At 44.1% G+C, this 27216-nt stretch overlaps 1 protein-coding gene across 2 annotated transcripts; it reads right to left on the bottom strand.

The window, feature by feature from the left end:
* Positions 1-98: 98 nt before the first annotated feature.
* LOC139578700 (G-protein-signaling modulator 2-like) lies at positions 99-26836 on the bottom strand. Of its 2 annotated transcripts, none has more exons than XM_071406649.1 (14): positions 26649-26836; positions 9311-9532; positions 8310-8445; positions 5842-5981; positions 5500-5623; positions 5199-5314; positions 4793-4948; positions 4464-4572; positions 3994-4165; positions 3513-3589; positions 2164-2379; positions 1747-1909; positions 1237-1475; positions 99-1016 (listed from the first exon to the last, which is right to left on the bottom strand). In XM_071406649.1, exons 1-14 carry the CDS (start codon positions 26675-26677, stop codon positions 837-839), a joined length of 2079 nt encoding a protein of 692 aa, XP_071262750.1. In that variant the 5' UTR covers positions 26678-26836; the 3' UTR covers positions 99-836. The 2 variants fall into 2 exon arrangements, with proteins under 2 accessions (XP_071262750.1, XP_071262751.1); XM_071406650.1 differs by having other exon boundaries at positions 2182-2379.
* Positions 26837-27216: the final 380 nt, after the last annotated feature.

Genomic DNA, 27216 nt, shown 5'->3' with positions numbered 1-27216 from the left:
CCGAGTCCGTAGAGGAGTTGCAGAGATGGTACAAGACTAACTACCAATTGGATATCACGAAATTGGGGAGAGAATGTGGTAAAAGCACACAAAAAGTGTCTGTTGAAATTAGGATTTATTTCCCCATGGTCAGCATAAACTGGAAGTAAAAAACATTGCTGACCTGTACAATATATGATGTGCAAAAAAATGTGTCTATACTCTTCTATCAACATAAGCTTGCGTGTCACAAAATTTACATTTCATTTAAAGGTGTTTATGACATGTCTGGTAAAATGGTGTCAAAGTTCATTGTAATGTCTGGTTCTTCACATACTGAGAACAGCTGAAAGGATCCGTCACCATATCAAACAAAAAAATGATTTGGAAAATCTCAGCCAGAATAACATTTCTGTACAGTAATAGAAAGTGTCAACTCAAACACTATGTATAGAAATAAAAAATAAAAAAACATTTCAGCAGGAGTCAAGTTCATGTCGCTTCTTCCAACTCAAATCTGGTGATTCTACAGTAGTGTGGGGACTCAGATCATGTTTCCCTGCAGAGAAGACTGTCCACTAATCAATTGAAAGTTGTGTGGAGTTGGAGACCCATGTAATTGACTGTGTGAATCCAGAGTGTAAAGGGAATACTGTCGTGAATGTCTGGCAGAGGTTATTTGGGTTCACAGGGTAGATACATTTTCAGCTGTGGTAGAGGAAACCATGTGATGATTGCATCAGTCTTGAGGAGCTCATGCCTGGGCAGGTAAAAGTGGGATAGTCAGTCTGGAACAGGCTGTGAGGAGTTCAGGGCTGAGCTGAAGTTAGAGGATAGGTAGGCAGACATATAGGGCATTAGTCTGGGCAGGGCTGGCTAGGGACAGCGTCAGAGCTGGGAGGTAGTGGGACCCGCTGCTCGTCCATCCTGTTGGCCTGGGATCGCAGGATGAGGCTTAAGAAGTCCTCGTCTGGGACAGTAGAACCTCTAGTGGGGAGAGGGGGTGCTGTACACCGCTGGTCATTCAGTCTAGAACCCTACACAGGCACATTGGAACAGACCAGATTTTGATCTCAAATCAACAGTGTCAGTCAAAATTTCTGAAATATAGTATTTTTCAATAAATTTGGTCCATGAGTTACAATTCATCATCTTTACAATAGGTACTAAGGTGTAAGCAAATGAGGCTTTTACTAACTTCTGAATAGTTAAGTCATTTTCAGTGAACCAGCCTACTGTTGGCTATGTCTTGATTACCTGGCACTTGACTAGCATGTCGAAGAAAACGTCATCAGCCTGAGGCTGGTCAGCACTGGTCATCAGGGGACTGATCATGGTGGGGGGGCTGAGGGAATGATTGGAGGTGCACAGACGTAGACCGGGGAAGCTGCTGCCCACGCTGCCTCTCTGCTCGTCCAGCCGACGGCCCTGGGAGGTGGCCAGCGGGTCCAGGAAATGCTCAGGCTCCAGGTTGGCCTCGCACACGGAAGTAGTTACTTGAGGTAGCAGAGGACAGGAAGGGGTGATAAAGGAAGGAGTAGTTCAACCTGAAAGCTACATCTGCTTTGCCAAAGCAATATTTTTTTTAATTATGAACTCAAAATTCAAGGAGGAAAATTAAGTACATGAGCTCCTACCACCAGTGAATAGGATAAGGAAGGCACGTACAGGAAAGGCATTGGACGATGCGTAGGTCACAAAGTGCCAACCAGGCACATTGGTAGACATGGCATGCAGAGGGGGGGGGGGGGGGCGAGACTAACTTACATTTCCTCATGGCTACGGGCGGGGTGGTACAGAGAGAGAAGGGGTCGGTGAGACTGCTCTGGTCGTCCAATAAGGAGCATCTTTGGTCTTCCATTCTGCTGCCCTGGAAACGACTTAGGAGGTCGAAGAAGCCTTCATCACCCAGAGTGTCAGAACCTCCAATCTACAGGAGAAAGGAGGCACAAAACACCCACTAAAACAACCAGAAAAGTCTCAGACAGTAATGATAGCCTTTTTATGGTTGCCATTATAAGACAAGAATGCTACAATAGACTGCACAACATGCCCAGCCTCCATGTTATCTACTGTAGTTAAACCCAAGTATGCTGTTGAACCCGTAGGAATGCATTTAAAATAATAGCAATAGACCAATTATATGATTTATCTTTATATGATTACGCTACTATGTATGCCTACCTCTATGGTTGAAGCTACCTTGGCTTCTGACTTCTGTGTGTCCGTCTCTGGGGCTGTGGGTTTGTTGCTGGCGTCCTGGAGAACTCCGTCTCTGGTAGGAGAGCTGTGCTTCTTGTGTTTCTTCCCTCTGAGCCGGTTGATAAAGAACAGCTTGGAGGAGGCCTTGGCCATGCTGGATTTAGGATTAGGAGGCCTGAACACGCCTTCGTCCCAGTTCTGTTGTAAGGGCAGTAAATGAAGACAAGAGTACCGGTACATGAAAAGAAACATGGAGGATAGGGGATTGATAGGTGGTGTGTGTAGGCAGTTTAGTTTAGACGTCACCATCGCTATGTAACAAATCAATAAAAATGAAATTTACATACACTACCGTTCAAGGTTTGGGGTCACTAAGACGTTTCCTTGTTTTTGAAAGAAAAGCAATTTTTTATCCATTAAAATAACATCAAATTGATCAGAAATACAGTGTAGACATTGCTAACGTTGTAAAGGACTATTGTAGCTGGAAACGGCTGAATCTTTATGGAATATCTACATAGGCATACAGAGGCCCATTATCAGCTACCATCACTCCTGTGTTCCAATGGCACGTTGTGTTAGCTAATCCAAGTTTATAATTTTAAAAGGCTAATTGATCATTAGAAAATCATTTTGCAATTATGTTAGCACAGCTGAAAACTGTTGTGCTCATTAAAGACTCAATAAAACTGGCCTTCTTTAGACTAGTTGAGTATCTGGAGCACCCGCATTTGTGGGTTCGATTACAGGCTCAAAATGGCCAGAAACATAGACCTGTCTTCTGAAACTCGTCAGTCTATTCTTGTTCTGAGAAATGAAGGCTATTCCATGCGAGAAATTGCCATGAAAATGAAGATCTGGTACAACGCTGTGTACTACTCCCTTCACAGAACAGCGCAAACTGGCGCTAACCAGAATAGAAAGTGGAGTGGGAGGCCCCGGTGCACAACTGAGCAAGAGGACAAGTACATTAGAGTGTCTAGTTTGAGAAACAGACGCCTCACAAGTCCTCAACTGGCAGCTTCGTTAAATAGTACCCACAAAACACCAGTCTCAACATCAACAGTGAAGAGGTGATTTCGGGATGCAGGTCTTCTAGGCAGAGTTCCTCTGTCCAGTGTCTGTTCTTTTGCCCATCTTAATCTTTTTTTATTGGCCAGTCTGAGATATGGCTTTTTCTTTGCAAAAAGGACATTTCTAAGTGACCCCAAACTTCTGAACGGTAGTGTAAATCAATACAATAGTAACATGACGGATAGGGGGTATTCCTGCTCATAAGCATATGTCAATGTCTTAATATGCATGTGTACTGTACATCTTTTTGTACCTACCTCCAAAGTTTTTTCAGGACTCAGTCCTACCACCTCCAAGTTCTCCATACTGTTCCTCCTTCCTTCTGACTTAACGCCTGAAACGAACACATCAGAAGTCGGTGTGTGTGCCATATGTATCCATTTGCATGTGTCACTTTGCCAGGCTTGCACCTGGACTGACTTCGAACTGCAGATTTGTGTAAGGTTCAGAATAATGAGTTCAAATGGAATAATGGTTATTTATAATAATAACGCCATTTAGCAGATGCTTTTATTCAAAGCAACTTACAGTACACCTGTGTGCATACATTTTCACATGGGTGGCCCCAGCGGGAATCAAACCCACGATCGATGTTGCAAGCGTCATGCTTTACCAAACTGACCCACACAGGACCATATTTATTTACACTAAAATCAATATATATAGTACATCATAATAATGATAATAATAATAATAATACTGTAGCATTGTTACTGGTAGGACGGTAAGGACTTGTACCTGGTAAGGTATTCTGCTTCCTGAGGTTCTCAGTCAGAACAGAGCTGTTGCTGTTAAAGTTGGAGCTGCTGTTGGTGTTGAGGCTTGAGCTTGGGTTCTGACCCAGAACCAGCAATAACTTCAGGTCTGACAAGTTCATCCTGGCTGTTGCCTCGCTATTTTTGTCTCCAGTCTGGACCAAATACAGGATGAGAAGTGTATTAGAAAAGAAAACAAAAAACTGAGAACTGCATAAGAACACAACTCGAACACAGCTGGGGAATAATCTGGCCATATAGAGAGTCGAGGTGTTGTTGTCCTCACCGCTCCCCTTGGTACCGGAAGAGATTGCCTCATTCGTTTTATTCATACGGAATTCCTAGAGTTGTGACTTATCGGTTAATTCCATGTAGCAAGATCTGACTAGATGACAGGTAATGATAACATGCATTAGATAGGGAGGTGGAGTAAACATTGACCAGGCAGTACACCTCTATGGATATCTCCAGATGTTTCTCAGCAAAGTGAATGGCATCCTGATGATTCCCCAGGGCCGTGTGAGCATTTCCTAAACTCCAACACGCTCTTCCCTCCCCGACTCTGAACAAACACAGAAGGACAGACAGAAGGGAGATTGAGTAATTGCCAACTCAGAAAGTACACTTCCCTACTATGAACACTTTGCATAAGCCTTTTGAACAATGTATGTCTTAGGCAAAGAAGAACATTGGTCTCTAGAGCCATCAGAAGATAATTAAAGACGGTCATGATCATACACGATCGACAACCATGAGCAACCAAGTATTGTAAATGTGTGTACCTGTCCTTGAGCTCCCGTGCGATGATGAGGTGTTTGATGTGGTAGTCGATGGCTCTCTCGTAGTCGTGCAGCAGTGTGTAGGTGTTCCCCAGGCTGTAACAGGCCTGAGCCTCCACAGCCTTGTCCTTCAGCAGCCTGGCCAGCTGCAGAGTCCTCCTGGGGGGCAGAGGTCAAGGGATGATAAGGAAGAGGTCACCAGAAACTAATCTTGCTTGCCCCCAACTGTGGGGCTTTGGTAAGAGATTTCCAGAAACATTTTCACTTATAATTCCTCCCCACACTTTCCCCCCTTTTTTGTTTTTATTCTTTCACACATCCAAACATACATGTACTTGCTTGGCAGTAGTGTCTGAGACATCCCTGGGCCTTTGATGGTCAATTGGTGTAAGGAAGTAAGTCCACTCACTTGTAATGTTCAGCTGCCACTCCAAACTGGCCCAGGAAGATGTAGGCGTTCCCTAGGTTACAGTAGGCCCTCCTCTCAGCCGCCCTGTCCCCAAACTCCTTAGCGATGAGGAGACGCTTCAAAACAAATCATGGAAGAATTTGAGTGGTCAGAGTGATATGTTCTCTTTTCTACTAAATAAAGTAACGAGAACATATATCATCATACAACAATATTCACACATGCATCATATATATATATAAATATTAACCCTGATAGTCATGTACTAAGACTTGTGATGCCACTAATTTAGGGTATGTACCTGTTCATGGGCCCCCACAGTTTTCTGGAAGTTTCCGAGCAGATAGTATGCGTTACCTAGGTTACCATAGGTTCGTCCCTGTGCTGCCCGATCCTCCAAGTCCTTCACAATGGACAGGTTTAATCTATACAATAAACAGACAAAAAAAGTATTAAAAAAAGTTAACATTCACCAAAAGTTATTTATTCGTACACTGTCATTTACTATGTAATTTATCAGCTGACGCCATCATATAAAGTATTAAAAAAGGTCACAGACATTCAAAAGTCATACTTATTCACCATTACGCTCTCTTTTACATCATATGCAGACTCCATTATAGAAACCCACTGATTAACTCACTCGTAATACTCTGTGGCTTTGACTAGTGCAAACTTGGCCTCCTCTGAGATTTCTCCTGGCTCCGCTCCAGTCCAGCAGATACTCTTCCCCTTGGAGTAGTAAACGTTGCCAAAATTATACAGCGCTCTGGCCTGCCCAACCTAGACACACAGAGAGGAACAGACCAACACAACCAACATTGTAAATACTTGCCCAGCACACAAAGAGGGTTGGGCGTCAAGCTAGTCTAGACATCAACACATACAGTTGAAGTCAGACGTTTACATACACTAAGGTTGGAGTCATTAAAACTTGTTTTTTAACCACTCCACAAATTTCTTGTTAACTATAGTTTTGGCAAGTCGGTTAGGACATCTACTTTGTGCATGACACAAGTAATTTTTCCAACAATTGTTTACATTTCACTGCATCACAAATCCAGTGGGTCAAAAGTTTACAAATTGGAAAATTCCAGAAAATGATGTCATGGCTTTAGAAGCTTCTGATAGGCTAATTGACATAATTTGAGTCAATTGGAGGTGTACCTGTGGATGTATTTCAAGGCCTACCTTCAAACTCCGCACCTCTTTGCTTGACATCATAGGAAAATCAAAAGAAATCAGCCAAGACCTCAGAAAAAAGTCTGGTTCATCCTTGGTACCACGTTCATCTGTACAAACAATAGTACGCAAGTATAAACACCATGGGACCACCTAGCCGTCATACCGCTCAGGAAGGAGACGCGTTCTGTATCGACATAACCTGAAAGGCCACTCAGCAAGAAGCCACTGCTCCAAAACCGCCATAAAAAAGCCAGACTGCGGATTGCAGCTGCATATAAGAACAAAGATCGTACTTTTTGGAGAAATGTCCTCTGGTCCGATGAAACAAAAACAGAACTGTTTGACCATAATGACCATCGTTATGCTTGGAGGAAAAAGGGGGAGGCTTGCAAGCCGAAGAACACCATCCCAACCGTGAAGCACAGGGGTGGAAGCATCATGTTGTGGGGGTGCTTTGCTGCAGGAGGGATTGGTGCACTTCACAAAATAGATGGCAACATGAACATTATGTGGATATATTGAAGCAATATCTCAAGACATCAGTCAGGAAGTTAACGCTTGGTCGCAAATGGGTCTTCCAAATGGACAATGACCCCAAGCATACTTTCAAAGTTGTGGCAAAATGGCTTAAGGACTTTCAAAGTATTGGAGTGGCCATCATAAAGCCCTGACCTCAATCCTATAGAAAATTTGTGGGCAGAACCTGACTCAGTTACACCAGCTTTGTCAGGAGGAAGCTTGTGGGAAGCTTGTGGAAGGCTACCCAAAACGTTTGACCCAAGTTAAACAATTAAAAGGCAATGCTACCAAATACTAATTGAGTGTATGTAAACTTCTGACCCACTGGGAATGTGATGAAAGAAATAAAACCTGAAGTGAATCATTCTCTCTACTATTATTCTGACATTTCACATTCTTAAAATAAAGTGGTGATCCTAACTGACCTAAGTCAGGAATTAAAAGTCAGGAATTGTGAAAAACTGAGTTTACCTGTATTTGGCTAAGGTGTATGTAAACTTCGACTTCAATTGTAATTATTAATCACTTATTCTAGCCGTCACCACAGACCCGGGAGCCGTCACCACAGACCCGGGTTCGATTCCAGGCTGTATCACAACCGGCCGTGATCAGGAGTCCCATAGGGCGGCGCACAATTGGCCCAGAGTCATCCGGGTAACCGGAGAGTTTGGCTGGGGAGGCTTTACTTGGCTTATCACGTTCTAGCGACTCCTTGTGGCAGGCCGGGCGCCTGCAGGCTGATCGTTCAGTTGAACGGTGTTTCCTCCGACACATTGGTGCAGCTGGCTTCCGGGTTAAGTGGACGGTTGATAAATAGCGCGGTTTGGCGGGTCATGTTTTAGAGGACGCATGACTCGACCTTAGCCTCCTGAGCCCGGTGGGGAGTCGCAGCGATGAGACGAGATCAATATTGGGGAGAAAAACAGGGTAAGAGAGATAAAAAACAAAAAAATGTATTGTTAAATCTCATGGCTCCTAAGGCGGGAGGCAAAAGGCAACAGTTTGGTTTCAGTAACTGATAAGGTAGGACAGCCATGGATTAGGGAGGAGTGAGGATTTCGGCGTCAGGTGAAGTGACAAGGAACAGTCCTGTTACACACATATACTTACATGCACATGAAGGTTCTACCAGGAGGCGGGGCCATGACTACACCAGCGAGAGGAACCAATTAAGTTCCTGACTAGCAACAGAGATGTATTGGCTGTCTAGATGTGGAAGGAGTTGACACCCCACCTAGTAGGAGTGTATAAATATATGTGCTTGTGTAAACAGGTATTTGTCTTAGCAGCTGTTTGACCTAGTGGGTGAATAAACTTAGTTTGAGCTTTTCTTAGTCATCCGTTTGAGTTTTTACTCTGTTTAGAACCTAACACTTGTGATTAAATTAGTACGTTTGAATGTCTCACCTTATCGTACATCCCTCTGGTAATGTCATAGTGTCTTTGGCAACAGACCACTGCTTCATCAAACCGTCCCAGAACCTTCAGGGTGTTTCCAAGGTTGCCACTGGCTTTTGCTTCTCCAAGTTCATCCCCAATGGTTCTGGAGAGAAATCACATCCAAACACAGAATGAGAAACGTCAATGTTATACTGTACCATGACAGACATTCTTGACCCAGAAAAGAGAAATTAGAATTTGTTCCACAAATCAGCATTTGTCTCCCTAAGGCTCCCATTTGAGGTGATAAATGTTTCATCCCCATGGGATACTGTGACCTGGGTGCTTTGCTTACTTTCTGCCAAAACCAACAAACTGATCACTTGGTCACTTGGTCACTTTGCCAGTCCCCCAGCTCTCATTTCTCTAGACCTTCACAGTTCACATGGTCCCGTGTGGCTCAGTTCGTAGAGAATGGCACTTGCAATGCCAGGGTTGTGGATTTGGTAGTGTGCTCCTGGTCAGAGAGGTCATGGCGGTAGTGTGCACCTGGTCAGAGAGGTCATGGCGGTAGTGTGCACCTGGTCAGAGAGGTCATGGCGGTAGTGTGCACCTGGTCAGAGAGGTCATGGCGGTAGTGTGCACCTGGTCAGAGAGGTCATGGCGGTAGTGTGCTCCTGGTCAGAGGTCATGGCGGTAGTGTGCTCCTGGTCAGAGGTCATGGCGGTAGTGTGCTCCTGGTCAGAGGTCATGGTGGTAGTGTGCTCCCAAGTAGCCTCTGTAGAGTCCAACAACTCCATCTTAACTCCTCCTCCACATTTACTGGATTGGTTGAACAGTGTAGAAGAGAACCTCCCAACAGTTTTTTCCCCCCTTCTCGTCAAGACCAGAATGTATGGTATTTAGTTTCACGTGTTTATTTTACGCCTGCTACATTAGGTTAGGTCAGAGTGAGGTTGTAGCGGTGTTCTGATGTCATGGCGGTGCTGTGTACCTGGTCAGTGTGAGGTCGTGCAAAGTGTGTGTACCTGGTGAGGGTGAGGTCATGGCAGTGGTATTCCAGAGCCTTGCTGTACTCCTGCAGGTGAAAGTAGGCGTTGCCCAGCTGGCTGTAGATGGCGCTGAGGATCTGGAGGTCGTCTGTGCCCACCTGGATGGCCGACTCGAAGAAGGAGACCCCAGCGTGGTAATCCCCCACCTTACACTGCCGCTCTCCCTTCAGGGCCAGGTCCAGACATGACATCTCCATCCTAGAAGGAGAAAAAAACTTTATAGCCCAATTTTTGTGTGTGTGCGTACTTGTGTGATCAGACAGTCTAGGAACAGAAACTCAATTAGGAGGAAAGTTGAGGTGTACTTTCATCGGTTCTGAATTTTAGATTGTTCAGGTGTGGAAATGATATATTCAAAAGGATAAGGCAAACCACTTCTGTATTTTAAAGGTTTAATAAAACAGGGTGCAGAACAAAGGGGGAAAACAGAAAATGTATGCAACAGAGTCAGTCACGTTCTCCCCTAAAAACTCTCATTATATGAACATCCTTATGCGTTCATTCTCCCAGTGCCAGGCCCAGACCATAACATAAGTCTAGTCTATAATCCATCTGGTTCAAAGTAGACCATATATTACACATAGAATTATCTATTAAGACCACTATAGCAGATGTAACAGCTAGAGACCCTTAACCTCAGTTAAGTTCTGCCTATAGGCACGTGAAATTTAACCGTACCCAACACATCTTTATGAAAGGAATTTTTATTGCACCTGGACATTGTGCGGCAGACAGGGTAAAACAATATTAACACTAGAACCGCATGGCCTTTCAGCATATAAGTACCCGCTAGAAAACATTGCCTGGGCGTCCCCTTTAGCATACAATGCATTCGGAAAGTATTCAGACCGCTTGACTTTCTCCACAGCCTTATTCTAAAATAGATCTCCCCCTCAATCTACACAAAATTCCCCATAATGACAAAGCAAAAAACAATAACATTACATTTACATAAGTATTCAGACCCTTTAATCAGTACTTGGCTGAAGCACCTTTGGCAGCGATTACAGCCTCGAGTCTCCTTGGGTATGATGCTACAAGCTTGGCACAACTGTATTTGGAGGAGTTTCTCCCATTCCTCTATGCAGATCCTCTCAAGCTCTGTCAGGTTGGATGGGGAGAGTAGCTGCACAGCTATTTTCAATGTGTCTCCAGAGATGTTCGATCGGGTTCAAGTCCGGGCTCTGGCTGGGCCACTCAAGGAAATTTGAGTCCCAAAGCCACTCCTGCGTTGTCTTGGCTGTGTCCTTAAGGTGGTTGTCCTGTTGGAAGGTGAACATTCACCCCAGTCTGAGGTCCTGAGCACTCTGGAGCAGATTTTCATCAAGGATCTCTGTACTTTGCTCCGTTCATCTTTGCCTTGATTCTGACAAGTCTCCCAGTCCCTGCCGCTGAAAAACATCTCCACAGCATGATGCCGCCACCACCATAATTCAGTCGGGATTGTGCCAGGTTTCCTCCAGAAGTGACACTTGGCATTCGGGCCAGAGTTCAATCTTGGTATCATCAGACCATGGTCAGAGTCTTTAGGTGCATTTTGGCAAACTCCAAGAGGGCTGTCGTGCCTTTTACTGAGGAGTGGATTCCGTCTGGCCACTCTACCATAAAGGCCTGATTGGTGGAGTGCTGCAGAGATGGGATAACTTTCCAGAAGGACAACCATCTCCACAGAGGAACTCAGGAGCTCTATCAGAGTGATCATCAGGTTCTTGGCCAAGGCCCTTCGCACCTGATTTTTCAGTTTGGCCAGCTCTAGGAAGTCTCGGTGGTTCCAAACTTCTTAGATTTAAGAATGATTGCGGCCATTGTGTTCTTGGAGTCCTTCAATGCTGCAGAAATTGTTAAGTACCCTTCCCCAGATCTGTGCCTTGACACAATCCTGTCTCGGAGCTCTACGGACAATTCCTTCGACCTCACGGCTTGGTTTTTACTCTGACAACTGTGGGAGCTTATTTAGACAGGTGTGTGCATCTCCAAATCATGTCCAATCAATTGAATTTACCACAGGTGGACTCCAATCAATTTGTAGAAACATGAAGGATGATCAATGGAACCTGGATGCACCGGAGCTCAATCTCAAGTCTCACAGCAAAGGATCTGAATACTTATTTACATAAGGTATCATTATAAAAAAAAATATTAATTAGCAAAAAAACAGTTTTCGCTTTGTCATTATGGGGTATTGTGTGTAGATTGATGAGGGGGAAAAAACTGTTGAATACATTTTAGAATAAGGCTGTAACATAAAAAAGTCAAGGGGTTTGAATACTTTCTAACCAAACTTAAATTTGTCACATGCGCCGAATACAACAAGTGTAGACCTTAACGTGAAATGCTTACTTACAAGCCCTTAACCAACAGTGCAGTTCAAGAAGAGTTAAGAAAATATTTACCAAATAAACTACAAAAGAATAAAAAGTAACACAAAATAACAAATACACTGTATTTGACAAAGTGTAATCGAAACTGCAGAATATGCTCATTAGATTGTCAATTGAATCTTGTCTACAGGCTAACTCATCATGTACAAAATCAGTTGCAGGCCGACTGGCATCGTTTGTTTTCCGCTCATCAAGCTGGATAGAGTCAAGGATATGGTTTGCGTCATTCTAAAGGCCTAATGCAACACAAAGCATGTTCCTGTTTCCCTTACAATAAATTAGATTAGTAATAGAGTTACAGTAAATAAAAGTCCTGTAACAGCTAAAACATAAAAGAGAAATGGTATCAACCCTCAAGGCGCGCTGTCAAATTAACATGAGCGCCAAAGCTGATAAACAGGCATAAACTCCTCATTACACTATTGTTCTAAATTAAATCAACATCTTCAACCTCCTCATTCAGCCTACTTTAAATGTGATGTTTAGCAACTTGCACAATTATAACCTATTCCATCCATTTGTCATTCAGTCAGTGGGCTGGCATCAATTGTTTCCCTGGATAGAGTCAATGATATGTTTTGCATTATTCTAAAGGCCTACTGCAACACATTAGCATGTTATCATTTCCCCTAACATACATTCGATTAGTAATAGATTTATAGTAAATAAGTCTAATAACAGCTTATTTTTACAAAGTAAAATGTAAAAAAAAAAAAAAAAGAAAAGAGAATGTTATCAACCCCAAAGGCGTGGTCAAATTATTTGGTGCTGATAAAGGCTTAACACAAACTCAACGTTACACTATTGTTGTTCGAAATGAAAATCAACCTCATTCAGTTAGGCCTAATTTAAATTCAACCGTCAAGTAAGGTGCACAATTATCACCCCTTCGTCCATTTGTGATTCATTCAGTGAGGAGAGAGCGACGCATTAGCGTGTGGCTGGGTACCAACGTCCTGCAGCACATTGTCTTGGCGGATTATGTTAGGACTAGGTGTGGGGGAAAAAAGGTAAAAAAGACCCTAAATACTTTTCTGTTATTGATTTAAAAATTCGGACAAATGAGTAGGGTAAAATACAAAACACTTAGGAGAAGTCAGGGAAGGAGCAGGACATAGCTACAAAATCAAACATCAGTGGCTGTTGGCCTATGGCGGTTTTAGTGTTAAAAGCCGACAACAACCACCACCACCAGAACAAACACACACATAAGATCGTAAATAGCAAACATATCAGTTACGGTCAGACTGCGGTCCCAATCAGAGCATACCAGACCTAGCCTGGTCCCAGATCTGTTTGTGCACATGATAATTGCTGTCATTTTCAAGCCAAACATGGCATGACAATAGTTTGCACGATAGCACAGACTGACACTCAGGATACACCAGACCAATGACATGGACTGCTGAAATTCATTTGTCATGTTGGTATACAGAACCAAACATCATTCCACGAAGACAGTTCGGCTCCACAGCACACCCATCCGTGTATGTGGTTAGGATCCGCATCTATACTGTAGAACTTCACAGTCCACACCCTGCCACCACCAGCTAAAAACAGCTGTGGTTGGTTACTCCTCAAGGAAGTTGTGTTGCTTTCTTAAAAAGTACAGCTTCAGGCGTTCTCTGATGCCACCATAGACCGAGGCAGCAAAACAACAGGCATTTTTAAATGGTCTCTGCAGACGAGTAGTGCCGGTCACCAGACTCTTCCTGGGTTAGCCTGAGGACGAGGTTACAGTACCTACCAGGAGAGTATACCGCTGAGGGAGTGTAAACTATAGGATTCTTATTACATCACAATTAACCTACAACATGGCTTTGTCCAAGCATGACTCCCCACCTCCATACGGCACAGCATATAACACATGCTTGTATGCACACGGCCTGAAGTGGCAAAAACAATTGTCAACTCAATCCAACACCTGCAATACAGTTCTCCTGCTCTCCTCGCTACCAATCAAGCATTTTCAAGCATCCGATTCAAACTTCAATGAACATTAGCTGATAGGAATATAGTACATCGATGAACAACAACAAGCAATGTCCAAGACAAATCATTACTGTGATTAGAGTTTGATTAGAATATAATGCCCGACACCCATGCAAAGCTAATCTGTCTTTGGGCCTGACATATGGGCCAGTCAAGAGCAGTCATCCAGAGACTTCAGTGCTGCACCTATAGCTAACATACAGTACCTGCTGCCTCTCTTCATCCTAACCCACTCCCGGACCCTTGATAGGACAGACATCTCAAGCTTCTTGATCACTCTGTCACTGGCTATGATCGAGACAGGCTCCTTCAGGGAGAGACAACTCAGTTGCTGTCCTTTGGCGTGCATACACATACCAACGGCGGTGAACCGTTAGCTAGCCCAGACCCCGCAAAAAAAAAATATATCCCCAGGGAGACTCCAACGCCGACACAGTCTCTAAAACCGTCTTTCTGACCTGCCGTAACAGCACAACTTCAGGCTATAACTGCCTTCTGTCCTGGACTCCTGACCCCTCCCAGCTGGACGTACAGAGCGTCAAATATTCTGTTGCCAGTCTAGTCAGGGCTGCAGTCGAGGTAAAAGTAGGTTTCACATACATGAATGGGTTCAGGGTTTGTGGTGGTGATTACAGTAAGCAGGGCTTAGCCGACGGCAGCATATCGTCTCCTCCCTCTTGGCCACCTGCTGGTAGGTGTCACATCTCATTAGCCAGCAAGTTCAGAGGTAATTACAGGGGATAGCTAAGTGGCTCCGGGATTGGCTAATGCCTTTTGTTACAAAATACCTGTGAACTCTGGCTGAGGCTGGGCATACTCACTACTTATGGCTCGCAGACAACTCAACCAATGTGGATCTAGTGTGTGTGTGTGTGTGTGTGTGTGTGCTGATCGTTCAGCGCACTGTTTTAGGGACCAAACGCTGTGGTCCCTAAAACAGAAAATTAGCATTCCTGCAAATTTATTTTGTTAATATAATTTGATCTTTGAGAAATTAAGCTAATTGATTGCACCCAAATTGACCATGGTGATGGGTTCTGTTCCAGGTGCATCTGCCCACCTGGCAGTTTCTTCACATGGAATCTTTGCTGCTGCTTTGGCGCTCATATGTCTCACGTAGCCCTGTGTGTCAGACTCATGAACACCTGTGTGTTGATAGCAGCCAAGTCAAGCATGTTGTAGAACACAGGAACAGGCCAGCAGCAAGTTCCTCCTTTCACCAAGTACAGCCATGCCATTTGATGCGAAACATTACCCAACACTCACTCACCTGCTGCCTCACCTGCATTCTTTCCTAGATATGGAAAGCCGTTCAGCATGAATCAGAAATGTCATCATCCATAGATCTTGTAGCAACACTAACGCAGCATGTGCATCCATTTGTCTTGGTCTTGCCATTGTAAATTACGCATACTTTCACTGTGTAACATACTCCATTAAGGTCTAGAGGACAATTCCACCCCAAAACTATCTTTTGGTATTTGTTTCATTACTCCATTGTTGTCATAGCTCCCAAATGTTTTGCTTGTCAGCAATCGAGTTAAGATATTTTACTTTCAAAATAGGGAAATCATCCCCGTTTGATGCATTTTGTATCATATGACGCAAAACCGCATCAGATGTTGCAAAATATTTCTCGCTGAGAAATTCTGCACCAAACATCTTGGATGTAAAATTCCCCGACTAGGATCTCCTCGGAAAAAAACATCAAAATGAATGACAGATTTCTTAAATCTGACTATTTTGAGGGAGTGTATACTGGCTATGGCGTCTCAATTGACAAAATGGTACTACTGCCGCTTTTTTCGTTTTTCAAGCAAAGGTCTTTTTTTTAAACATTTATTTATATATCACCCTTGTTCTCCCCATTTCGTGAGTCCCGTACGGACTCGGGAAAGGTCGAGAGCCAGGCGTCCTCCGAAACACGACCCTGCCAAGCCGCACTGCTTCTTGACAAACTGCGCACTTAACCCAGAAGCCAGCCGCACCAATGTGTCAGAGGAAACACCGTACAACTGGCGACTGCGTCCGCATGCATGCACCCGGCCCGCCAGAGTCGCTAGAGCGCGATGGGACAAGGACATCCCGGCCAGCCAAACCCTCCCCTAGCCTGGAGGATGCTGGGCCAATTATGCGCTGCCTCATGAGTCTCCCGGTTTCGGCCGGCTGCGACACAGCCCGGGATCAAACCCGGGTCCGTAGTGATGCCTTAGACCGCTGCGCCACTCAGGAGGCCCTCAAAAAGGTATTTTAAGGGAGTATGCAAGCACAATCATTCAGGTCACCTACTAGGCGAACTGAAGCATGCTGACACCTTAATAAAACCGCTGGTATTTGGTGGACTGATATAGGGTACACCATTTTGAGATTATAATTAGAATAGATGAATGGAATAGAATGACCTGCCCTGTTCTTCATAAAAAAATTGGTGATTACATAATTACGCATCGTTCACTTCCCCTCGCTCATCAACACCCATTCTCCCCCATCATACTATACTTAATTTATTTTATCTATTGTTATATCTGTGAAATTAGTTTTGGTTCAGTTGAGGCAATTATGGGGGTAATTATCAACTGGGCACGGCACCTTCAACTCTCAGAAAAAGGAGTGGAGCAGGCCCTAATGTCAGGAGGAGGAGCAATGGGAAAACCATTCAAAAAAATGATATGTCCAAACTGGTTATAACCATTAAATTTTTGTCATATTAAGATTCTAACAACGACAGTGTGTTAAGGATGCGCGATATCGGAATAGGCCGATATTAGCTAAAAATACTAAAATCGGCCCGATGTCTAGTTTAACACTGATGTGCAAAACTGATGTCAAAGCTGACGTGCATACCTACATAACGTAGGTACGTGACGTAATGACACCACGTAAAATGTAGCGCTACACAGCATTCCTAACCTAGCCCACAATGTATGCTGTGTGGATCGAGCAGTCAACAAGTCGAGGAGTCTTTTGAAAGACTAAAACAATTTCAGTGAGACAACTCAAAAGGCGATATCCATTAACACCAAGATAATGGAAATCATAGCCCTTGATAATCAACTGTTCTCTGTCGTGGGTGATGTTGGCTCTTCGCCCACTGGTCGATCACCGGTGCACACTACCAAGTGCACTATTTTTCAAATGTTGCCCTACCGGAGTTACACAGTAATAGCGTTACTGCCATTAGCTTCACAACTGACATTTGGACCAGCGATATCAGCCCCATGAGCATTGCTGAGTCTGACAGCGCAGTGGGTCGTCGAGGATTCCGTACTGAATTCGTATGTCATGCTCATGAATGTGCTAGCTTTATCGCCCCTGCTGCCATTTCAATGACATGTGAGAACATGTTTTAAACATAAACACACCAGCTAGCTCCATTCGAACAACTGACTCGAGAAATAAACTCATCAACTGCGCCTGCAGCAGACGTGACACCCTCTGTCATGGCATTGAAGCACCTGCTCAATAGAACTGCCGACACAGGCTGTGAACAAGTGGCATTCTCTTTACGGTGTCGCCACCATGCTCGATGCTATGTACAAGGACCGCTGCTTCGATGCAGACAAGAAACAGGGTTTACGTGAATTGTTACATACACAGCTGGACAAGATGGAAACAGACACAGTGACAGTGTGCACCGAGGAAGAGGCGCCACAGACAGACAGAGCTGAAACTTCACTGCTTGACATGCATGATGATGAAATCCTGGTTGAGAAGGAAGCACAGCTGTTGGGACACAGATGTGATACAGCCTGGATTCGAACCAGGCACTGTAGTGACGCCTCTTGCACTGAGATGCAGTGACTTAGACCGCTGCATCCGTGTGTGTGTTAACTAACTGTACTAGAATGCTTAAAAAAATATTAGTTAAGGTAAATAAGGACTAACCAGTTAATCTTTGTGAAGCCTGATTAGAATAACGATGTGCACTTGGTGCTAACCTGAGGACGCTTAAAAAAAAACAGGGATGGGACACTAATACAGAAAGAAGCATTGTGTCGAATTGGAGAAAGTTACATAATGTAACACAAACAATATCATACATAATTACTAATATCATTTATATATATTTTTTGTCTAAAGGTCCTGTGGAAAAACAAAAATCAACTTAAATTAGATAAATGCTGTTGCTCGTAGGGAGCGTTTCAAGACCAGAGAAAGATGAGCTGGGGGACTTGTTGACCGGGATCATTGATAGCCAGCAACCCATGGAAGGTATCCCTGATGAGGACCAGTTGGACAGTTCAGATGGGGGACCGTTCCAATCCTCATTTGGTAGGAAACATTCATTCAACATGTGCTATCCCCGGACTGCAGGGAATATTATGTAATGAACTCAACTCTTAAATAAACCATGTTCTCTAATGCAGCAATGTAATCATCACTTGTCTTAACAAAATGAAGGTCAACCCACTACATCTGCATCAGCCAGTAGGGGAGATTGTTTCACTAACCTGGGCCAAAGAGGCTGAGCATGCATGAAACTGGCCATGGAATTTCATGAGCGCAAATTAATGTATTTAAAAAGAGCATGATATGAAGATGCAAATCCTTCATGTTGAGTGAAGTATGAAGTATGTATGAAGGGAAAGGAGAGAAACATGAAGCAGCAGCAGTACATAAATGTTCTTCTCGAACCAGCACCAGTTAGGGGTCCCGATATTTCCATATGTGAATCCATGACTATTGTTTTCTTCAATCACTTGAGCTACACTAAATGAAAGTATGTGGACACCTGCTCGTCAAACATCTCATTCCAAAATCATGGGCATTAATATGGAGTCAGTCTCCCATTTGCTCCCCGCTTTGTCCCCCCTTCTGGGAAGGCTTTTCACTAGATGATGGACCATTGTTGAGCTTCCATTCAGCCACAAGAGCATTAGTGGGACTGATGTTGGGCGATTAGGCCTGGCTCGCAGTCGGCGTTCCAATTCATCCCAAAGGTGTTCGATGGGTTTGAGGTCAGGGCTCTGTGCAGGCCAGTCATGTTCTTCAACACTGATCTCGACAAACCATTTCTGTATGGACCTCGCTTTGTGCATGGGGGCAATGTCATGCTGAAACAGGTAAGGGTCTTCCCAAAACTGTTGTAACAAAGTTGGAAGCACAGAATCGTCTAGAATGGCATTGTATGCTGTAGCGTTAAGCTTTCCCTTCACTGGAACTAAGGGGCCTAGCCCAATCCATGAAAAACAGCCCCAGACCATTATTCCTCGTCCATCAAACTTTACAGTTGGCACTGCATTCGGGCAGGTGGCATCCGCCAAACTCACTGCAATTAATGCAATGCAGCATCTTTTTGGTTGAAAACTCAATGTTTGAGACACTGGAAACCACTCTTCCATATACCAAACATACGCTCCACTACAACTTTGGTGCGGATATGAGCTTGGTTGTACCATTGTTACTCAGCTCCTATTGCATGAAGATAGTGGTCTGTACATACCCACTGTCACCAAGTATGATTCCACTATGTTGTCATCCTTCAAGCTGAGCATACAAAGAGGAGTTTGGGAAAAATCCTTGAGACATGACTTTCACCTTTCCAACGTGCAACAATGTTGAAGAACTGCAAATTGAGAGTGCACACTTTGTACATTTATTTAGAACCAGTTAAGTTTCCTGTACTCAGCATCTGAGGGACACTTGATGGGAATTTGACATCCATCTATACAGCCAATGACGCCATGGAAGTTCCTAGAACTCTACCTTGCAGTTGGCTTGGGCATACAGTCGGTTTACGTACACCAGACAAATCTCCTGTTTCACAATGGAAGGTTCCAGATGCCAAAAATCTCAGTGTTCAATACTTGAAGTGAAGGAGGGATGGGCCTTCCCTGAAGAGAGTCAGATGAAAGTTATGACTCAAGCAAACAAATGTTAGCTGCATTTTCTTTGTACATACAGAAACGGTCCCTGAAATTGATTTCATCAAAATCATTCAGTGGGTTGCTCCGGTCTATAACCGCCCTTCTATCTGGCATTAGTGGTGCTATTTGATCATCATCGAAACAGTCCAGGGGCCATTGGAGAGTTCCTCAATGTGCTTGACACCTTGATAAGCTAATTTCCTGACAATGGCTCATCGCTTTTCATACTGGGCGACTTCAACTTCCAGACGTCTGCCTTCAATTAATTTCTTTCCATCCCTCTCTTTCCCCTCCTTGCCTCTTTTGACCTCACCCTTTCCCAAATCCCCTCCAAATCACAAGACACGCTTGACCTCATCTTTACTAGAGGCTGTCCGCGTACTAATCTCACTCCACACACCCCCCCAGGTCTCTGATCACTACTTTGTTTTCCTTTTTGGTCTCCCTTTCCTCCAGCCACTCAGTCCCTACCCAGATGGTCATGTGCCGTCATAATCGTCGCTCTCTCTCTCCTACTACACTCTTCTTCTATCCTATAATCTCTCCCTTCTGCTAAATCGTTCTCCCGCCCGTCTCCTGATCCAGCCTCTGACGCTACTCTCCTCCCTTTCCGCATTCTATGACTCGCACAGTCCCCTTTCCTCCCAGCACGCTCGTCCCTTCCCTCCTGCTCTGTGGCTGAGTGACTCATCGCGATCTTACAGAACAGGCCTGTGGGCAGCTGAGCAAAAATTGAGGAAAATTAAACTTCCGGAGGACCTATTATCCTCTCGATCTTCTCTTCCTCTGTATCCACTGCTAAAGCTTTCCATTACTCTAAATTTCAATCTTCTGCCTCCAACCCTAGGAAACTTTTTCCACCTTCTCCTCCCTCAATCCTCCACCCCCTCCTCCCTCTGAGCAGACAACTTTGTCAACCACTTTGAAAAGAAGGTTGACGACATCCGCTCCTCATTCACTCAGCCTATTGAGTGCACTGTCCCACTCACGCAGAACTACAGATGAAATCCTGCCACTAGTGAGGTCTGGCCACCCGACAACCTGCCCTCTCGACCCCATCCCCTCCTCCAAGCCATCTCTGGAGACCTTTCTCCCATTCCTCATTTCCCTCATCAATCAAATTTATTTATAAAGCCCTTTTTACATCAGCCGATGTCACGAAGTGCTGTACAGAAACTCATGCCTGACCACTGGCTGTGTCCCGTCTGAATTCGAAATGGCCCGAGTCGCTCTCCTCCTCAAGAAACCAACACGCTACACATCTTACGTCAAAAACTATAGACCTATATCCCTTCTTTCTTTACAAAACACATGAGTGTGCAGTCTCTGATCAACTCTTATCTCTTTCGGTATGATCTTGACCCTAACCAGTCAGGCTTCAAGATGGGTCACTCAACAGACTGCTTTTCTCTGTTTCACAGAGGCTCTCAGCACTGACAATCTCTCTCTCTCTCTCATCCTCCTAGAACTATCTCCTGCCTTCGACACCGTGAACCATCAGCTCCTCCTCTCCAGCCACTCAGGGCTGGGCGCCTCAGGCTCTCCACACTTGGATTGCATCCTACCTGGAAGACCGCTCCTACCAGGTGATGTGGAGAGGATCTGTGTCTGCGCCACATACTCTCACTACTGGTGTCTCCGAGGACTCGGTCATATCCTCCATGGTCTCGCCTATCATTGCTATGCAGATGACACTCAACTACTTTTCTCCTTCCTCCCCTTCTGACACCCAGGTGGCGAGACACATCTCTGTGTGCCTGGCAGATATCTCAGCTTGGATGTCAGCCCACCACCTCAACAAGATGGAGGTGCTCTTCCTCCAGGGGAAGGCCTGCCCGCTCAAATAACTATCCATCACAGTTGACAACTCCAGTGTCGCCCTCCCAGAGTGCAAAGAACCTTGGCGTGACCCTGGACAACACCCTGTTGTTCTCACCAGACATCAAAGCAGGTTCATGACCTACGACATCCGTAGAGTACGACCCTACCTTACACAGGAACCGGCGCAGGTCCTAATCCTGGCACTTGTCAACTCCTGTCTTGACTACTGAAACTCGCTGTTGGCTGGGCTTCCTGCTTATGCCATCAAACCCCTGCAACTTGTCCAGAATGCTGCAGCCCGGTTTTCAACATTCCCAAGTTCTCAAATGTCAGGTTCAATTTAAGCCTTCACTTAGATCTAGATGAACTCATTGTTCTTCTGGAAATCAGACAAAAATCTAGACTAGGGCAACGGGACAGAACAGGACCGCAGTACTGAAGCGTGTAGCGCGTATAAAATCGCCTGCCCTCGGTTGCAGTTCCAAACTGCCTGTGGTAGCAACGTCAGCACAATAACTGTTCGTCTGGAGCTTCATTTAATGGGTTTTCATGGCCGAGAAGCTGCACACAAGCCTCAGATCACCATGCGCAATGCCATGCGTCGGCTGGAGTGGTGGAGTGATGAATCACGCTTCACCATCTGGCAGTCCGATGGACTAATTTAGGATTGGCTGATGCCAGGAGAATGTTACCTGCCTGAATGTAATGACAACTGTAATACTTGGTGGAGGAGGAATAATGGTATGCGGCCGTTTTTCATGGTTCGGGCTAGGCCTCAGTTCCAGTGAAGGGCAATCGTAGCGCTACAGCATACAATGACATTCTAGACGATCCTGTTCTTCCAACTTTGTGGCAACAGTTTGGGGAAGGGCCTTTCCTGTTCCAGCATGACAATGGCCCCCTTGCACAAAGCGAGGTCCATACAGAAATGGTGTTTGCGAGATCGGTGTGGAAGAACTTGACTGGCCTACCAGTCGAACACCTTTGGGATGAATTGAAATGCAGACTGCGAGCCAGGCCTAATCGCCCAACATCACTGTCAGGCCTCACTAATGCCCTTGTGGCTGAATGGAAGCAAGTCCCCGAAGCAATGTTTCAACATCTAGTGAAAAAGCCTTCCCAGATGAGTGGAGGCAGTTATAGCAGCAAAGGGGAATTCCATATTAATGCCCATGATTTTGGAATGAGATGGTCGAAGAGCAGGTGTCCACATACTTTTGGTCATGTAGTGTATTACTGACTTGAAACAGATTAATAAAGATAGTGAGGATGAGATTCAGCGAACCTCTACACGAGTTTCAGTCACCCCTGATATGAACTTTGGAGAAAGGGTCGACTGACAGATATAATGAAGTCAAATGTCCATGATGGAGATAGTTGTGCAGCCGTAGATACTACAGCAGCAGGAACAGGGTAAGAGCTCCATTTCCTACAAGGCACTGTGGTGGCCCTCTACTTATCCTCCAGTCGGGTAAATAAGGCCAATCTGTAGAAATCCACTTGTCTGTATTTAGTGCATTAAGTCATTAAAATGGGTTGTTCCACCTCAAAAAGCACAACAACAAAAAATTGGAATGACACCCACCATCTCAGATTGTTCTGAAATTGTTTCTGTTAGAAACAGATAAGATTAGAATTCCTGCAACATTTTGTTGAAATATAAATTGATTCCACCCAACAATCGTCCATTTTAATTTAAAGGATTTATATAATATTCAGTAAATATAGTCCCTAACATCTGATTTGTACCAAACATTTTTCTAACCAAGTTAGACATGAGGAATCGAAAGAAATGGTTAAAAGCCACCCAGGGACCCTCCATTCCCAACGCCAATCCCACCTCAACAACAAGTATATAGTATCAGCTCTATGTCTGACTCACTGTCTAAAAACAAATGATGGTCCAAAAACAGATGTTAGGTACTATAGTTATTAAAAATTATATGAATCCTATAAATTAAAATGTCCAATTTGGGTGCAATCAATTAGCTGAATTTTTAAGAGATGAAACTATATTGACAAAATAATGTTACAGGAATGCGAATCTTAACCGTTTCTAAATACAGAAATTATTTCAGAACAATCTGGCTTGGTGAAATGACATGGAACGACCGTAATGACTATCCTGGCCCAAGGTGCCCTCGGCTTGGTTGTATGCTACGGTGAACCACTATGTTCACCTATTAGCTTTCACAAGGACAGGTGGCATCAAAGCACTGGTTAGGTCACACCACCGGTCTAAGTTATATTAAATTAAGGTTTCAGTCATGCACATGGCAATGACAGATTATTTGTCTGTTGAACAGGATCTTTACTCTCAGTAAAATGGGGCGGGTTATTTTTTACAAGCAAGAGAGACGTTGCTATGTAATCTACACTACACGGATATATCAGACCGGTTTGCTCCATTTCCAGGCAAACCGGTCTGCAGAATGACAGTTGGACATGTTTTGAAATGTGCTTCAGTTCAGAGACACGCTCCAAAATGGAGAGCAGAACATGCACAGTCTGCACTGTGGAGGAATGAGGAAAAACTATAAAAGACATTAGAAAGCAAAGCATTCACTTGAGGGTTCTCAGTAATGTTTCATTCTGCTATTAAATATTGACAGGAACGAAACACTGCTTTACAACCCAGGCCTGTTACGGCTACTTCAACTCCATATCACTGGCCTCCCACTGGGAAGTAGGTTAACTGAGACTGAAGGAGAGAATCGCCTACCTCCGGTCACCGTCAACACAGGGAACACAGATTGAACTAACCAACACATCAAATTACATTCCAAAAAGGGTGGTAATAGTTACATGCCCAAAATGAGAGGAGAGCACACATACTTTATATATGTGGCGGGATAGAAGGGCTTGCTCCTCGTCCTGAGCACTAAGCAGAGAAACACTGCTGTCCATTTGGGTGCATAACAAGTACAGAAGTCATTATGATCCAAATTAAAACCAGGCGGAGAAAAAGAGAGCTGGAGAGCATGGTGGAGGAATCACGACCAACCCATACACTGTGGGAGAAATAAAATGTAGTAGCTCAAATAAAAACTCAACCAGATGCAAACCAATTCAAAAGGAAGTCAGGCAGCCACTGCTGTGTGAGTGCCAGAGGGTAGGCGAGACAGTGAAAAAAACACACCACACAAACGTTGCACAAGGGAAAAAACAACAGCAAAGACCTCACACGTAAACCCCCCCCCCCCCCCCCCATCTCTCGATCACCCTCTCCTTAGAGGGAAACTGGAGATTCTGGGTGAGAAAAAAGGCCTTATTCTCCATGTGCAGCACAATAGCAACACAGACTCAGTGACACAGGTACAGTAGCAGCAACCAGAATCAGCTGGACAAAGCGGAATCAGCTGGACAGTCTGTCAGTTAAACTCCACAACTACCTGGAGTTGTTTTTGACCAGACTATAGAGTGGTCGAGCAAGACATTCAATTAAAGAATACACACATTCAGCGTGTAAAGGGTTGGGGGCTTGAACAGAACTGTGTACGCCAAAAGTCAAGGTCAGAGAGTTTCAAATATCAAGCCAGCTTCACCTATAGGCAAAACGGTTAGTTTGTAAAGCACACTAAATCCAATGTTATGGTGGATTAATAAAGAAAAGCATTCCAGTTACAATGTGCTCTCTCAGTAACAACAGACAGTAAGACCAGGCCTCGCACTGGAAGGATTAGGGCCAATATCCTGTAGAGCAGGGATGGGCAACCACCCCCCTTTTGTATGCCCACGGATCAATTCCTCAAAAAGCAAAACAAAAAAACAATTGTCAGGGTCAAAATGTACTGGGTTAGAATAGTATAATACACACATTTGGTTGTGCATCAGAAGTTTCTCTTGTTATTTCAGTCACTCAATTAGCCCATGTCAGCTAAAACATGTTCTATTGGTAAATTGGCCGAGCCAGCTATTTGTAATAATCATGTTCGAATTATGGACAGAGAGGCCCACATTGATTTTTCTCACTCACTCTGGATGAGGGTACGCAGACCGGCGAGCCACTACAGCCCCTCATGATGACTTCAGATTTGTTGTGGCCTCCAGCCCCATCAAAATTGCCAATCCCTGCTGTAGAGGGTTCAGCGTAATCACAACAAGGGAGTGAGACTGCAGGCCCAGCAGCGTGTAAAAGGCAACCATTCATGGAAGACTTTGGATTAGGGCTGCCTGCATTTCAGATTGGATGTTTGGCCAAGAGGGAAGACTTCTCATTCTCAAAACCTGGTTTTAGCCTCTTTTACCTACTTTCAAGACTGATGAAAGACAGGCTGGTGGGCCAGGGCAAGTTATTTGGTTTTCTAGATGGTTGGAAAGAAGCGCAAAACACCGCAGATAAGCAAACGAGTCGTCAGGACCCGATGGGAAATTTGCTTGCAAATGACTGTACTGTGGATTTGGGTTGCACTGTGTGGCTTTGAATGGGCTCCCGAGTGGTGCAGCGGTCTAAGGCACTGCATCTCAGTGCTAGAAGCATCCCTACAGACATCCTGGTTCGAATCCAGGCTGTATCACAACCGGACGTGATTGGGAGTTCAATAGAGCGGCACAAAATTTGCCCGGGTTTGGTTGGTGTAGGCCATTATTGTAAATAAGAATTTGTTCTTAACTGACTTGCCTAGTTAAATAAAGGTTAAAATAAATACAAATTAACATGAAAACATCATGAACATGCCCACCATGCTGGAGTCAGGAACTGGTACACAAAGTCAGATCTGACACAACACCTATTGCCCAATATCCTGTCCTAGTCGGACAGTAATTAAACATAATGAAATATCCCAATTGATTTCGAAGTATATGACCTACTTTATAGATTAAAACTGTTTTACCCTTATCATAATCTTAGGACCTATCAAACATTTTACTCCCTTGTTTACATTTTGTTGGTTGGTCCACTTGGTAGTATGCCATTTTTCGCTGTTAGTGTATATCAGATCAGTACAAAGTACGCAAGAGGCTTCGTGCTTCTACACCTGCATTGCTTGCTGTTTGGGGGTTTTAGGCTGGGTGTCTGTACAGCACTTCGAGATATTAGCTGATGTACGAAGGGCTATATAAAATAAACTTGATTTGATTTGATGATTCTCAAGCACAGTACAATAAAACATAGTTAGTGTAGCTTACATATTCATGCATTTAGACTTCAATTCCATGCACATTTCCATATGAGCCCCAAAGTTAATAAGAAACTGTTTTCATGCGTGGAGTCGTCTGGCACGTTCGCATTAGTAGCCTGAGCAAACTTACCTTATAATTGTGTATTCGGATTCGCCCATTCAATGTGGCTTAGACTTTAGAAACCTAACAGCAAATCCTATACATATTTTCAATTTCGCGGTAATGTAGATTTTTAGCAAATAGACCGTTTCATTGAAGTGAAAAATGTTTGCAACTACTACTTTCTCCAGTGCCCGCCCACCCCCCACAAAATACAAAATTGGCCAATGGCGCTAAACACAACTTGAAGCAAACCACGCCTTATAGTAACACTGTATCCTTGACCAATTACATTTCGACATACCTATAGTCTAGATACATTGTAATTTTTACTTGACTGTTACTGTTTTCAAGGTCAATTTTGAAACAAAGGTGGCATTTGACTACTACTGTCAATGGACTTGGTCTATAAACGAGTCTATTGTGTTGGTCTATAAACGAGAGTAAACGAGTCTAATATTTGAATAAGAAATGCAATCTGATTCACAAGACTCTGTTATGAGGTAAATGGAAGAAATTACATGCATGTCCACCTAATGATCACTATTAATGCTTTATTGCTCAATTAATTTAGCAACAACAATTTGAGGAAGTCTTG

This window comes from Salvelinus alpinus, chromosome 6 (genome assembly GCF_045679555.1).
Source record: "Salvelinus alpinus chromosome 6, SLU_Salpinus.1, whole genome shotgun sequence".
NCBI lineage: Eukaryota > Metazoa > Chordata > Actinopteri > Salmoniformes > Salmonidae > Salvelinus > Salvelinus alpinus.
The sequence above is the reverse complement of the archived record's forward strand: the minus strand, read 5'-3'. Positions and strand labels throughout refer to the sequence as shown.